The 16,070-nt window shown below is 48.4% G+C and overlaps 1 protein-coding gene across 6 annotated transcripts in view; it reads left to right on the top strand.

Moving 5' to 3' along the window:
- The window catches only part of LOC119180814 (uncharacterized), a 317,273-nt gene that overhangs the window by 131,862 nt on the left and 169,341 nt on the right, over nucleotides 1–16,070 (top strand). The window contains exon 1 of one of the 6 annotated variants that reach the window (XM_037431948.2): nucleotides 698–1,715. The exons of the other annotated variants lie outside the window; for them this stretch is intronic. Within the exon in view, the coding sequence (XP_037287845.2) occupies nucleotides 1,616–1,715 (100 nt within the window). The 5' untranslated portion in view covers nucleotides 698–1,615. Of the gene's footprint in view, nucleotides 1–697; nucleotides 1,716–16,070 lie in introns of those variants that run through there. 6 annotated transcript variants of the gene reach the window in all.

Raw genomic sequence — 16,070 nt, forward strand, 5'->3', positions numbered from 1 at the left:
TAAGACCACGTCCCGCGTAAACCGGGAAGTTGTGTAGTTGAGAGGTTGAGAGACGCCGAGTAACTGCACTGCAGGTGGCTTCACTAACATGCGTTTTTTTTTTCTTAGCAGCAACGCGTGCAATGTAATTTAATACGCAAATGATTTCTTACGTAAGCTCAGTCCCAAGCGAATCCGCTTTTGAACGAAGAAACATCACTAGAAGGGACGAGCTCGAGAAGACGCGAACACGGCGCTGTGTACGATTGATTCAAGACGTTAACCCTGTTCTGCATCGTTTCCTGAATCGATGTGGGACTAACTCAGGTCGTATGCTCCGCACGCTTTCCACGAGGCTACTCGGCAGAGTGCTCATCGGCAAGGAACATCTCCTTCCGATAAGAGGCATTATTGGGATGCCTCCCTCGGATCGCGTATGGCCGTCTGTACTGATAGTCTGCACATCCGCCTCAACCACTTTGACGGGAACTGCGCCGTGTCGCCTTTCGGCAGACAGAAATTAGGTGCCTTTCTTCAAGAAGCACCACCACTTTCACCGGCCGAGGAGAACCCGCTGGCCTCGTCTGCCCTTGCGTGACGACCGCTCGCCTTTAATATACCTGTTGCGTGTGTTTGTACTAGGCGCTCCACGAAGGACGTCACGGACCGCCCCGCCGCCGACGCTCCAAGCGGACGCGACGGGAAGTAGGACGGCAAAGCCGCGCCGGCAGAAGACGAAGCCCGGCGTTTTCTGCTCGCGCCTCGTACACCGGAGCCGACGCGTTGTACCTGGCGCGCTAGGCAGACCGCCACGCCTCCGTGCAGCACCGTCCCGTGTGTCGACCACGCGTTGGGATTACGCCCCTAGTGATTGTGCAGAAGGCTGTGCAACCTGGTGATTGTGCCCGTCTTCTGCGAAGGTGTCAGTGCCTTCAGTGGCAACGCGGCCTTCGCTGTGAGTGTGTGCGTTGTTTCGCGTAATCGAAACTCCTGTCGAGTGACGCGCGTATTCTGCACGTTTTAGCCAGTGTTTTCTCGTCGATCAACGAACAAGTTTCTGCAAGTGATCATTGCCGAACTAGCAGTACAGAAAGTTGAAATTGCCGCGCAGTTCTCCGTGCTTCCGGTTTCGGATTTCCTCACGATTGCCGGACATCTGGCAGGCCTCGATCGGAAGCGTTCTCACGTAACCGGAACTTCTTTCGAGTGACACGCGTATTCCGCGCGGCCAGTGTCCGATTGTCGACCAACCACTTTGAACAAGTTTCTGCAAGTGATCATCGCCGAACTAGCAGCCCAGGAAGTTGCAAGTGCCGCGCAGTACTCCGCGACTCCGGTTTCGGTTTTCCCACGATCGCCGAACGCCGCTAATTCTGAGCTTGGCGGACAGAGTTTGTGCCGTTGCTTCTTCATCTGCCTACTTCTGATCGATGGTGTAAAAAAAAAAAAACGGACGGAAACACAAAAGAAGAGACTTGTGGTTGTCTGTAGGCAGCGATTTTGGTTGGCCTGTCGGTAAAACTCTTCGGTGTTGTGACGGACTCGTCCTGTGCTCGTCTCCGGAGGCATTCGCATTTTGCTGCGAAGCTCGTGTGCGCGCGCCAGAGTGTCCATCGTTGCGAGCGAAGAGACAACCATGGGTGCGTACTACGCAACGCCCGAGTTGACCCCCGAGCATGAGTTTGCTCCCGAGGTTGTCGGGGTGGAGCATCAGCACGGCACGCGAGTCGAAATCGGTGAGTGTACTGGGCGTACTGTGTGGTTTACTGGGCGAGAGGTGTACTGCTGTGTGCTGGGTCCAAATTGGTGCACTAGACGAGCTGGTACATATTCGTGGCCAGACTGAGCATGTAGCAAAACAGAACAAAAGAGAACAAGACACGGGATGGACGGAAAGCTGAAGTTCAATGAACGTCAGCTTACGTATACGTGGCAATGACGCGACGCAACAATGCAGCCAATGATTTACTCTCACGTGAACGCACATGAAATAAACAAAAACAAACCAATTTTAGCGTGTGCTAAAACCGTAAATCGAAAAGTTGTCACTGCAAAAAAAAAAATTAGAGGTTACCAAAAGTTAAAATGTTTCATGTGTTTTCAAAGTGACCGAGATGACGAAGGGGCCTGTCAAGAAGAATTTGTTCTTGAAACAGTTTAGTGAACGAAATGCTCACCCAACTGTCAGCCAGTCGTTACCGGCAAAAAAGTAACCCTGTTATAAGTAATTACCCACAGCAGAAAAGTAGCCCTGTTACGTACATGTCAAGTAATAACGCGTTATTCGAAAGTCGCAGGATCGGTCCATGCCAGAGGAATGTTATCTTTTTCGCGCACTTTTCTTTCTTCACATTCACATCACAATCACTACAACATCTCCCTATACTTTCCTTTCCTATATATAATATGATATAAGGTGTCAAATATCATTTGAAGTATACAGTAAGGTGACATCTGCGTGCTACCTGCAGTGTTTTCTTTACTAGAGGAAGGCATCTTCAGATACGGACAAGCATTAATTACGAAATTAATTATAGAAATAGTTCAACGGGTGAATTCAAGCCCTTCGTGCGAATATTCCATAGCCTATTTGAAATTTCTGAAAGGTGGTCACTGGTAATCACCGCGGAGCGATGAAATCTGGTTAATTTAGCTAACCTATGCACTAAACGGCGCATCTACCACTCACTTCATAAACGCTCTCAGTGACGAAACTGTTTCACTCGCATTAGGGAGGAGGATAAGCGAGTGTCGATAAGCGGACACGGGGCGAAGTGTCTGAGGGTTTATAACGTCGAGGAACACAGTGTCCGCACTGTGGGCGTTTTCGAAGGGAATGGTATACATGCGTTGTCTGGTGCGTCGGTTTCGGTTTCGCCTGCTGCATTGGCCGTATTTCATCGCTCACCAATGGTCACCAGTGGCCACCTTTCAGAAATTTCAAATTGGCTATGGAATATTCGCACGAAGGGCTTGAATTGTCACTTGTACCGTGACAGCGTTTCACGTCCTTGCCCCGTTAAACGTCTTTCTCCGAATGCCCTCGATGCCATCGAACAGTCGATGGCTGGTGCAACTGCCGCCAATCTGGGTTTTTCAAGTGTGCCGCCTACTGAACGTTAAGTTTGCGCTGTCCTCTCGACTGCACTCGCTGTGGTGTTAAACCTAAGGCAACGTTGTTTGCTCCCTCGACAAAACGATAGTGTGCCGTGCGTTGGATGCAAAATTGTAACGATGTAAATAGTCGATGTGTTCGTAAGAGAAATGGGTTCTCACATACATATATAGAGTTTCGTATGTGTACATAACTCTATGATAGCTGCACGGCATTGCACTGGACGATAGTTATAGCGCGAGAACAATACGACGACGCAGAGACAAGAAGGACACGAAAGACCTTGTCCCTGTGGCGTCGTATTGTTCTCGCTCTATAACTATCGTCATGCCATACCAACTAGCCCAAGCTGCCACACTTCTAAATTGCACTGGAGCCAGCATGGAAATGCTGGGTAGGGCACGGATTTGTCCAAGCTCCGTTCTTTCGGCTCCGATTGGCTGAAGGCGCTTTGTCGCAAGACAAAGTTCAGCGAATGTTCAGCAGTACCACTTGAGCACCTTTCAAGGCTCAGCACTTCTAATCTCATTCTTTCACCCAAAACACTCACAGCGACAAATGAAGCCGACGCCTCGTGTACGAAGGTCCCGTGTACTCATTCCCACTGCGGCTCAACGATCGCGGCGCCAGAGTTTCGTTGGGAAACTTTCTGCTCATCTACTCGGAAATTGCGAGAAGAGCTTGCGAGCGCATTAATGAGCGTTCCCGCAGCAATAAAGTGGCGCGAGATTCCTTCGGGGCCGCATGATCGCGACACGAAGCAGAGCGCATAAATTGCCGAACACCTGCTCGGGCTACTCAAGGCGTCGGTCGTAATATTGCTCCGGGGATACAGGGCCGTTCTAGTTTATTCGGCTATAACCAGCTCACCGTAGGGAGGACAAAGCTTATATGACCTCGACTGATTAAGTTCTATACCAGACGTTTTTGTGTAGCCCTCAAGCATGGTCGGAACCGAATCAGCAGGGAAGCACGACCGCAAAGGATGACATGGATCGCAACGTCCGTTTTACTGTATACAGCTTGTTTTCATCTTTTCTTTGATATGCCGCATGCATGTAGCCTGTGCGATCTTGGTGACGCGGCTGTGCATTATAATTAACACACCTATATTCGCGACAATACATATATAGTTTCTATGAAAGCTGTCGCTTTGCGTCTGTTTCGCCGTCATGTGTTTTTTTTTTTCCTTTGCGATCGTGCCTGAGTGCTACAGAAAAGCGTCTGTTAGCAAGTAGCCTACCCACTTGCCAAACAACACCTTTTTTCTGAATAAGTTTATTTCTTCAAGTTCTGCAGCGAAGAATCAAAGGGAGGGGGTAACACAAAATAAACAATGAACAGTTAAAAAACACATATGGCACACTAAAAGAAGTGAAAGCCTTGCATATGGTACCGTTTCAAGCTATAGCGGTGGCTGGCGATACTATGACATGCGGCCAAGTCTTGTATCCATATCCACCGCTGATCAGCGCTATTGTGGATCTCGCCGAGTGTTTATACATTGTCTGCCGTAACGGTTCGCTGCGTGATGCGCAGCTACACACTTCAGCACTGGACCAAACCGGAACGGCGACTTCACAAATGTGAGCCAGAAATGATGTTCCTTTTGCCCCCTAAATTGACGCGGCGGCACATGGCAAGTACGATCCACCGCATTCATCTTGGTGCGGCGTGCACAAGGCGTTACACTCATACCATCGGCCTCAGTGACACCGGTCCTAATTATAACACTGTGGCTGTGTTCCGATTTTTACACAGCACGCAGACAGTCTACGCAGAGAGCTTGGAAGACAGCACCGTCCGAGAAATGGAACACGGCTTCTACGCGACAAAGCGTCACGTCACATCGAGAAGAGAAAGCTAAAATAAACAAACGTAACTGTTATTTTTTAGCTTATTTCGTGTTAAAATCTTTAAAAAATCGAATGTTACTCGCATTGAGCGTTTGGAGAAGCGTATGCTTGTGTGCAGACGACCGTTGCGGCGTAGTCTGATCTATCTGAGCGATTCGCTGAGCCGCCATTTTGTTCAGACAACAATGTAGCCTGCATCGCTGCCTGAATCGTGTTTGTCTACCATGCCGTCTGCTCGGAGCTTTCTATTTTGCTGTCCACGTAAAAATTGGAATTGGACTTAGGATGGCCGTTGTCCATTTAGCTGTCTATTTAGCCGCCTACGGTGAGTATTGGAACACACTCTGTGATGTGCCAGGAACACTTGAGCGCAAATTTTGTGATTTCGCAGCATACATGCACGTGCACGCAAACACTGATTTCTTCTACTGAACGATTTCGCAGTCGGTCACTAACTGATGAGACCGTGTGGCCTGACACCAACAGTACAACTGTGGTCATAAGAGTGGTTATAGCCTTTTTAAAAGCAACTGGACTATATATGCGCGACTATAACATTTTTCTCGGCAGGGAAGGTATACTCACCTCTCTATCTCACTATTGTCATCCATTACTTTTTCTTTTCTGCTTTCCTCTCCCTCAGTGTAGAGCAGCAGGCTTTATATATAGAGCAGGCTATCGCTCAGGCCGACCTCTCTGCCTTTCTGTAAATAAACCCCTCCCTCTCTCTGCCGTAACGGTTACGACAAGATGGCGCGTTAAAGCACACTTAGTGAGCATGTGACCTTCCTCCTTGGGGGGCTAGGTTGTCGTGTGCTGTCGTCGTCACTTGGAGTAACGCTCCGTGTGCCGCCCATTGAGCGCGTGCTGGCGCCAGGGAGAAATCTTCTTCCTCGTGTTCTTCGAGCGCCCTGATGAGGATCACTTGTCCGCAGCCAAAAACTAGCGCGCTGGGCGTAACGCGGGAAATATGACGTATAAAAATAGAGGAAGCAAGTGCGAAATAGGAAGATAAATAGAAAGAGAAGGAAACAGAGCAAGAATTAAATAGAAATATAGAAGGGGGAAAAGGACAGGATGGTAAAGGAGAAGAAGAAAACGAAGAAGTTTGTCACTTCTTTCGACCTGGGGAGAAGCTGGTTTATTTTTTTTTTATGCTGCCGTGTACTTACCTGGTTATTACATGAAAACACAAAAGAATGAAGATTTCAACTCAGGGTTATTTAGGATGGCATTATACGCACACTTTTTGCTCGCAGACTAACAAATCGGGCTACGCAGAAATCGGCACGCGCTCTGGCGAGCAGTGCGACCAGGACAGCTTCGTCTCCTCGCCTTGAACCGGATGATATCGACGTGAATTACTCCGTCTGAAATTTTATTTCTACTTAGCGCTCGCTCTTTCTTTCTATCTTTTTTTTTCGTGGGCCGTGTCTGGTGGAAGTGTTGTACGTGCTCGGAATTGGCAACAGCAGCTCTGAAACCTCCGTAGTACTTTCACAGGGGCTGTGCCTCAATGAATCGGAAGCGCGTTTTAACGCTGAGTGCTCGCTTCGTAGAAATTGCGGCATCGTCATCGATGTCGTTCCTTCCAAGTGAAAAATCTCACCCGCGACCAAGAAATTGAGAAGTATACAAATTGAATATTTTAAAAAAATCAGTGTTGAAGTGAAACTCGAACCCGAAGGCCGTTTGCGTGGCAGGCGGGTGTTTTACCTCATAGCCGCGCATTTTCTTGTGAAATATTTGAAAACAAAATCACAGCGTATCCACGGAGCGAATGATGATGAGTGGGGCGAAGCGTCCGTCAGCCCGTCCGTGCTTCCGTCCGTCCGCGCGACCATCCGTGAATCCATCCATGCGTCTGTCCATCTGTCCGTGCGTCCGGTCATCTGTCTGTCTGTCTGTCTGTCTGTCTGTCTGTCTGTCTGTCTGTCTGTCTGTCTGTCTGTCTGTCTGTACGTCCGCGCGTTCATTTAGTGAACACTTCAAGTACCGCCATCTCGCATCCCCATTTGGCACATCAGCCCGCTCAAGAGCGGGTATGTGCCAACGGTGGCTACGTACTACTACATACATACAAGGGATGGACATACGCCCCTTCGCCCCTTAAAAAAAAAAAAACGCCAGGCCAGCGTGGAAGGCGCAGCACAGTCACTGCTAAAGCTAGAGCGGCCTTTCAGAGCTATTTCTAAACACTCATTGGGTAACTGCTGCAAGCACACTTGCTAGATAACCACTACGGTATTAAAAAAATAATGATAATTTCTGGGTAGTAGACCAGCATTCGCTGAGCTATTTTTGGTCATTCTTCTAAGAAGCGTCGTATACGCTAAACTATTGCGAGGAATTTTGTGCCGATTATTTGCGCAGTGGCTGACGACGATGAGAAATTACGCCAGAAGTTGGAATGATGATGATGAACATCATTTATTATAAAAGAGAGATGTACGGGGCCAAAGCATGACCCCGCTACATGGTCGGCGTCCTTAGTCCGGGACACCGCATGACGAGGCCCCTACTCGCGCCCGTCTCACCAGAGCCCGTTGAGACTCTAGTGATGAGCAGTTGAGGAGGGCAGTCTCCCATGCCTCTCGGGAAGGGGTAGGGGAAGGGGGTAGGTGGGGATTTTTCGGACATGCCCATACCATGTGGAAGATATCACACGTCTCCCCACAGTGTGGGCACCGCCCATCTGTGTTCGCATCGAAATGTTTTAGGATTGCAGGACAGAGTAGAGTACCTGTCTGCAGGCGCCTTAGAGTTCGCGCTCCCGCCTTACTCAGCTCCTTTGCAGGAGCCGGGTAAAGGCGGTGAGTGTCGCGATAATAGGTCAGAATTTCTTTGAACCGCAGCAGCGGTGTATTGGCCTCCGAGTCATAAGAGCCAAGGTGAGGAGCCCGGTGGGTAAGCGCTCGGGCGGCCGCGTCAGCAGCCTCATTACCTCGTAAGTCCTGATGGCCAGGAGCCCATACGATGCGTTTCGGGGCTGGATCAGCGAGAGCCCGTTTTAGAATTTGGCTGGCTAGAGGGGACATCTCTCCTACCAAGTAATGAGTACATGCTTTCCTGGAGTCCGTGATGATAACTTTCGAGTTGGGGTCCGCAGCAGCAAGCGCTACCGCGACTTCCTCAGCGCGCTCTGGATTTTGTGCTCGGAACGAGAGCCCATTGACATGCTTTTCCCGGTGAACTACACAGGCCGTGTAAAATCCCGTGGGCGAAGGCCCTGCTATAACTACGTAGAATACACCAGGTCGGGAGCCGTGTTGCCTCTCAAGCGTCCGAGCCCGCGCCTGTCTTCTGCTTTCGTGCGTGTGCTTATCCATGTTACTGGGGAGTGGAGAGACCGAGAGCATATACCGCCACAGTTCCGGAATACGCTCCGCCTCCTCTGCAGTGCAAGTGTGCTGTATATGTAAGCGGTTTAGCAGGCGGCGCCCGGGAGCCGTCTGCACGAGCCGCGTATATTGATTCATAAGGTGGGCCTCCCGCAACTCCTGGTAGGAGTTGAGCACACCTAACGCCCTCAGTTTGGCGTTGGAAGTGGCCACCGGGAGATCCAGAGCTCGTTTAGTAGCCTTACGAATGGTGGCATCTATTCTTTCGTCTTCTTGCTTGTTAGTGCGAACGTATGGGACGGCGTAGAGGATCCGGCTAGTCACGAAGGCATGGGCGAGCCGAAGCGCGTCCCTGCCCCGCAGACCACCCCGCTTGTTGGAAACGCGGTGGATCATGCGCCCTACCTGTTCGCCTATTCTCTTGAGTTTCGCTATAGTAGAGTCCGGTCTGAGTCTGTGGTGAATGAACAGGCCCAGAATCCGGAGCTCCTCCACCTCTCTGATGGGAACCCCAGACAGGGAGATGTGTATGGCTGACTTATCTCTTGGCTTCGCTCTAACGTGCAGAAGCTCTGATTTGTTTGGAGCACATTGGAGTCCACAATCGTTGGCATACGCCTCGACTATGGATGCGGCCTGCTGAAGGCGTTCCTGCATTTCACCAAGGCTCCCTTCAGTGGTCCAGATTGTAATATCGTAGGCATATACTGCGTGTTGTGTGCCTTCCACCCTGGCCAATTCGCTTGGAAGGCGCATCATGACAATGTTGAAAAGGAAGGAGCGGTGATAACACTGCTCCCTGTGGGGTACCCCGTGTTCCCATAATGTACGGGCCATATTCCTCGTCCTCGATCCGAAGAAGTGCCTGGCGTTTAGAGAGAAAATCTCTGACATATGCAAAGGCCTTAGCCCCGCAATCGGTGGAGCTCAAGTTAGCCAGGATGCTGCTGTGTTTAACATTGTCGAAAGCCCCCTTCAGATCAAGGGCGAGGATGGCTTTATCATTGTGTTGCATAGTTATGGGCTGTATGACGGCCCTATGGAGCTGGAGAAGGACGTCCTGTGCAGACATGTGTGGGCGAAACCCAAACATGGTGTCTGCAAGGAAGCCCTTGCCCTCAAGGTATGGGGAGAGGTGATCCCGTACCATCGTCTCCATAAGCTTGCCCGCACACGAAGTCACTGATATGGGCTTCAGATTTTCCGTATTCATGGCCTTGCCTGCTTTGGGGAAGTTGGTATGCGCCACAGTGAATAGCTGAACAAAAACAAGCTTTTGTAATGGGTTGGTGCATTGAACGACCCACTCGTTACGCTATTCGCATTGTGTTACGCCGCGTTGTTCCTTTGCTGTTTTATTACTCATATTTACGCAATTCCTTTCCCGACAACAAGCCTGCCTAAGGAAAACTTGCGAACAAGTCCGAAGCCTCGGCGTGTCTCAGTGGTAGAATACAGGGCTGGCACGCTGTGTACCCGGGTTCGAGTCCCACTTTTTTCCTATTACTAAGTTTTTTTTTTTTTTTTGATTTCGTGATAGTAGTTGCAGACACTGGCGGTGGCGGACAACTCCAACGACAACGATACGGCGCCGCGCGTGACTCGAGTTTTGATCTTATAACAGGTTCGCTGTGGAAAAGAAAAGTATATGGCTGTGAAGTAGTGGAAGAAGCTTCCTTAGCATATGAAATACTGCGTGGTAGAATCTTATCTCATCAGGAGTGAGAGTGAATTGCGCAACGAGTGGGTGGCTACAGGCTGATCACCCATTATGAACTACGCGAGAGCGCGTGGCGCCTTACGCAGAGGGTACTCAGCTAATTCGCAAAAGGAAGAACTATGGCGTAGTAAACATTTAGCAACTGCAGGCATTTAGAAGCTGTAGACATTCTAGGATATAGCTTGAAACGGTCAATGCTATGCGAACGAGCGTTCGTTTCCTTGCGGGATTGTTGAAAGCAGTTCGCACGGGGCCCGGAGTCGTGTTGTGCTCTTGAAGACGAAGCTCAAGCGTCCTCAAAGTTTTTTTGTTTTTTTTTTTCATGGGCAAAGCTTCTTAAGTCGTGGGTTGTGCGTCCGCGATGTATGTAGTATAGTATACTGGGTGTTCCACGTAACTTTAGCCAGAGTTTAAATATATGAACACGTAATTACGACGCGACCAAACGCATGTTGCTCACAGTTGCCTGGAGTTAAACTAATTTTCTGTGTTCTCAAATATTGTTTAATTATATCTGTTTATTTAACTAATATTTTAAGGAACGAAGATGAATAAAAATTTTCTGTGGGAAATTTGTAGATCGGTTTGCAAAACGTCCAGATATAGCTTTGAACTTTATATGTGTTAAGTACTAGTGTCTTTCTGCTAATTACAAATGCCTGCGAAATATCAAAAAATACCACGTGACAAATCCGCTCGCGCGTCAGTGCGCACGATGATTCTAGTGCTAATTCTCTTTCTTTTTTCCGTCTTTACGGAAGGAACTGCAGCTGGAAAAGGAGACAACAGCCACGGCCAGCCAGATCAGCAGCAGCGCACGACGCGCTGGCGTGGTGGTAAGACGTTGCGAGTGTAACCGTCGTAGGGAAGTCAGCTGCTCACACGCACGTACGAAACCGTGGGACCGGGCGGGTCGCGGCCTTGCTCCTCTCGGTGCGCGCCAACCGGACGACCACGTGACCGACGGCGTCCCTCGTTTTCCACAGTGCGATGACTCGCGTTTGCGCAGCCCAGCTTTGGGCAATCATCGCCTATTCGGTGCGCAGAATCACCTAGCGTTTGCGAAATTCAGTGCGTGGCTAATGTCGGGCGGACGTTTTTGACCAAGACGAAGCACAAGCAGGTTGGTATCGAAGGAGGGTAGCCGTTTAAGCTTCTTCGTTTAGCATGACACTGGTTGAAATTGCAATAAGATGAAGCCAAAGACGTTTGACACACACGAGCGCTGACGAGCAACAGTACTTTATTGGTGCACAAGCAACACATACATGTACAGCCGTCAGCGCCTCTAACTCGAACGCTCCGACGCGTGGCCTCGGCTGGATGGATGGATGTATCCGGCTGTGCCCTATGGATCAGGCGGTGGCTCATGCCACCTAGCCATAAATTACTATAGCACTGTTTGTGTAAGGATTGAATTTCACTCGCGCTTTGATTGTAGCCACCAGTCAGTTAGCCTCCTCCTGATTATTTCTACCCGTTTAAAATCTATTTGCCTTCACTGTCCTTAAACCGCAATGCTACGAAAAATTCGTCGCCATTATCTTCGACTATAGGGTGGATCCCTTTACAGAACATTATCAAACGTTCAGCAGTTTCCTCCTCCTCTCCACACGCACCGCGTACCGTGTCTGTGCTTTCGTATGTGGTTCGGCACGTCTTGATGCGCAACACTCCCGCTTTGGCCCCGAACAGCAGAGAACTAACCCGAGAATTATCGTAGATATTTTGCGATTTCTTGCTTGAAAGTACGGTAGGTATCAAGTGATGATTTCGTAAGCATTCCAATCTTCCACATGTCCCTGTGTTTCCTTCGCTTGGACTGAGGTCAGCGCCGCCAAGCGTCGAAAATGATATGCTCGCTGCAGTTAACGATAGATGGAGCGCGCGTTGGTTTCACTAGTAAATTTTTCTTTCCAGTCTGCCTGACCAGCGGGTCGAATGCATTCACTGGGCCTCCCGTTTTCGCCATGTTTCGCTCGTGGCGCATTCATTGTTGTATACTTATCTCGACAATGAGCCATCAGTGCGTGCGACAGCTTGCGCACCTTTCGAGTTCGAATTCGCGGCGGCTGCTCAAAAGAAATCACATGTGTAAAAAGCAGAGAAAGCGCACGTTCATGGCGTGTGTAAAGGTTGCACAATAAATAAATCTGAAATGCGGCGGCGTTGTTCATATTCTGATTCATTATTTTAAGACAGCGTGGATTGAACTGTTCTCGCAATTTAGAGTTAGCATTCCTGCTTGGTAATTACGCCGCACGAAAGATTCCTATATCTTTCGTGCACTAAAGTCCCCATATTTTTCCCGAAGGAAAAAAATTTAGAGACTTTAGCTCTACGGACACAGACGTACTACCCACTAGCACAGAATGCTAGCTTGTAATACCAGTTAATTATTATAAGACTTATAATGTATCATATTCTACAGGGTTGGGCGTATTACTGTTTTATGAATCATCAGCTTTGTTTTAAGCATAGCACTTCTTAACTTAAATCCTGCTTGTTCCTTTGGTTGATTGAATTCTAATGTTTTCTTTACTCTGTTAGCAATTACCTTTGTAAATAGCTTGTATACTACGGAGAGCAAGCTGATCAGCCGGTAATACTTAAAGTTCTGGTCATCTCCTTTCTTATATATTAAGATGATGTTTGTATTATTCCAAGATACTGGTACCCTCCCCGTCAGGAGACACTTCGTGAGCAGGGTGGCTAGTTTTTAGAACACAATCTGTCCCCCGTCTTTCAGCAGATCTGGTGTTATCCAATCCTCACCAGCAGCTTTGCCTCTCTGCATTCCTTCCAGGACTTTTCTGACTTCTTTTGTCATTACTGGTGGGATGTGGTCAGGGCTACTATTAGTTCTCACGTTATGGTCGTGATTGTCCCGGCTACTGTACAGATCCCTGTAAAACTCCTCTATTATTGTAACTATCCTATCCATATTGGTAGTTACTTAGCGTTCCTTGTCCTTTAGTGCATACACCTGGTTTTTGCCTATTCCAAGTTTCCTGTTTACCGCTTTCAACGCTTCCTTCGTTCTTTACAGCGTGTTAAATTCTCCCAATGTTATACCTTCTTGCATCGAATACCTCGCGCTTATTAATCAGCTATACGAAAGCTCTGCCAGATTATTTTGTCTGTTGTGTTTGAGGCCTTCATTCTATACAATATATTCTATACAATTTCGCTCTATGGCGAGTACGGACACCACCGTCGCCGCTGGTGGTGTCTGTACCCGCTATAGAGCGAAATAATAATAAAAAAACGTGAATAAAACGGGTTCGATCTTGGGCCCTTTTTGTGGCAGCCCAGTATTCGACCACAGAGCCTTGAAGGTGCTTGAATTTCCATCGCGGAAAAACCCTATACAGGTGTTATGTAGGGACCACGTTAACATACGTACTACATCGCAGTGGAGGAGGAGGAGGAGGAGGAGGTAAGTTTATTTACAGAAAGGCCGAGAGATCGGCCTGAGTGATAGCTCGCTCTAGCCTGCTACTCTACACTGGGGGAAGGGAAAGGGTAAAAGAAAGATTAATGAATGACGATGGTGAGATAGAGAGGTGAGTATGTAGTGTTCTTTCTAGCTGAGACACATTTCATAGCCGCGCACATAGTCCAGTTGTTTCCAAAAAGGTTATAACTGCTCTTGTGACCGCAGTTGCACTGTTGGTGTCTGGCCAAGGGCCCAACATGGTCTCATCAGTTAAAGACCTATTGCGATATAGTTCAGTAGAAGAAATCAGTGTTTGTCGTTCACGTGCGTATGCTGGGCAGACACAAAATATGTGCTCAAGTGTTTCTGGCACATCACAGTGTTCACAATTAGGACCGGTGTCACTGCGACCGATGATATGTGCGTAACGTCTGGTGTACGCATAACAACCAGGCGTTACGCAATGCGTAGCTAGCGAGTGGGTCGTTGAATGCTTCCAACCCATTACAAAGGGCGAAGCCATAATTCTTAATCGTCATCAGCCACTGCATCAATTTATGGAGCAGTGGGTACCTTGCAAGCGTGCTTGTATTAGTTCTGCTCTGTTCTGTTTTGCTCTGGATAGGTTGAGGTCTATATTACCTCGGTTACTACATGTTGATAAGTTCTGCAGCGAAAAAAAAATAATGAAGCGTTACTAAGATCAACAATCAACAAAAAAAGTATATATAAAACATATTAGCGCTCTGAAACCAGTTCGAAGATTGTTGCAGGCAGTGTGTGTCTTCTACGCGTGCTGAGTTTGTCCAGCAACTAGTTGCTTCTCATGTTTGGAAGCTGGCTTATTTTTCCACATAAAATACAAAATAATACACATGAGATGTGTTTGGGAAGGTGGGAAGAAAGTACGTTCACATAGCTTGACTGGCAGAGCAGACACTTCAGCAGAAGCAAATTTTGAGTTACAAAGCAAGGTTAGTAAAGAATAGCGGACACTTCAGGAAAAGTAAATAAAGCATGCACGCAAGGAACATAGCAGCGATAATATCTGCTGAAGAGTACACACGAAATGGCGAATACGTGCAGTTATATCACCAACGAGAGTGAAACGCCAGATGATAACAGGCATTAGGAATAAAGTCTGTACGATTCATTGCTCAATGAAAGTTCACGCAAATTTTCAATAGTCAGGTGAAATTTATTTAAAACCTGGGGGACGAATTGTCTGTAAAGCATAGTTTGTTCGTGGTCGTGGTACGCGCCAGTTCTGTGCTTCTCAAGGAAATAAATGTTCTACCGCCAGTTTGAACATCTCCTCACAGTATTTGTGTTCCAACGTGTATGTACATGAAAATTCATTCGAGCTATAGTTGGTGCATATTCTTGAATTACCTTCGCAAATACACAAGACGCCACACACGGAGAAGACACATGAGCGTGGACTATCAACTGTTTCATTCCTTTGGTTGTCAACGCACATAAGAAGCCCAAGGCAGCCTTACCAGTCATGTGTACACAATAAACGCAGGTTTTAAACGTAATAATGTTTGAAAGTTTTGTTTATTTTAAAACTTTGGTTTGTTCTGTACACTTGTGCGGTAAAGCTGCCTTTGGCTTGTATATTTATGGAGCACCAAAGAAATAAAGCAGTCGATGGTCAGCGCTCCTGCGTCTTCTGTCTTTTCAGTGTGGGGGGTCTCGTGCGCTTGCGCTGTTGATTTTACTTCAGATTCACGGATTTCAGATTTAAGGAAAGAGGAGCAATAGCTTAACATCTTGTTATGTTTTGACAAACGGGTCCAATCTGCGACTCTGACTAGCGGGCCATAGAGACGATCATCGGCCCGCATGGTCTGGGCCCGAGGGAGGACCTTCTGTCTTCGGCGCCTACGCGCACGCACTCGCAGAACTGTTCAATCGGCCCAGTCTTGTTTGCGCCGGCGACGCGTGGCGCACGCGGAAAGAGCTTGACCGCTGTGCAAACCGGCCTCTCTTGGCCGCTCGCGATGAGGAAAAAAAAAAAAAAAAAGACGGCGCGCGGAGAGGACGCGGACTGACCTTGCATTGATGGGCCACATACTGCTCCAAGGGGCCGCCGCACAATTCAACGCTTGCGAGGCGGCTCTTAGACCGGCCCGCTTAGGGGTGCCGATCTGTACCGTGGCTGATGGTATTACGACCATTGCCGGAAATGGGGCGTCTTTTGGGGAAACTGAGTTGTGATACGAAAAAATCTGGGAGTACCGCACTGTTTGTCAGGGTGCATGACGATACCACATCGCGAATCGGTGGTGCCTATTCCCACTCGGGCGTTGTTCCGCAAGAGGAGACTTCATGGAAGTGAACACTTGAACGACGTAAACACCCAAACGGAAATAAACCGACCCTTTGTGCCTCGACCTGTTGTCATAGGAGTGCGCAAGAGGGGTGGGGGGGAGGGGAACCTAGTCACTCAAGAATGTAGGGTGTTGCAAAACGTGCCCCGTCCCCAAGAAGGTGCAACACTGTGCACGCTTACGCCTGCAGGCTTCAAAAATACGCCAGGAATCGTAACACCCGAGCAGCTCCTTTCAACAAGTTGTAGCAAAGTTTGTTGCTAATGAAAAATAATAAGTCTGAC

The sequence above is a fragment of the Rhipicephalus microplus genome, chromosome 10 (genome assembly GCF_043290135.1).
Source record: "Rhipicephalus microplus isolate Deutch F79 chromosome 10, USDA_Rmic, whole genome shotgun sequence".
Lineage (NCBI taxonomy): Eukaryota > Metazoa > Arthropoda > Arachnida > Ixodida > Ixodidae > Rhipicephalus > Rhipicephalus microplus.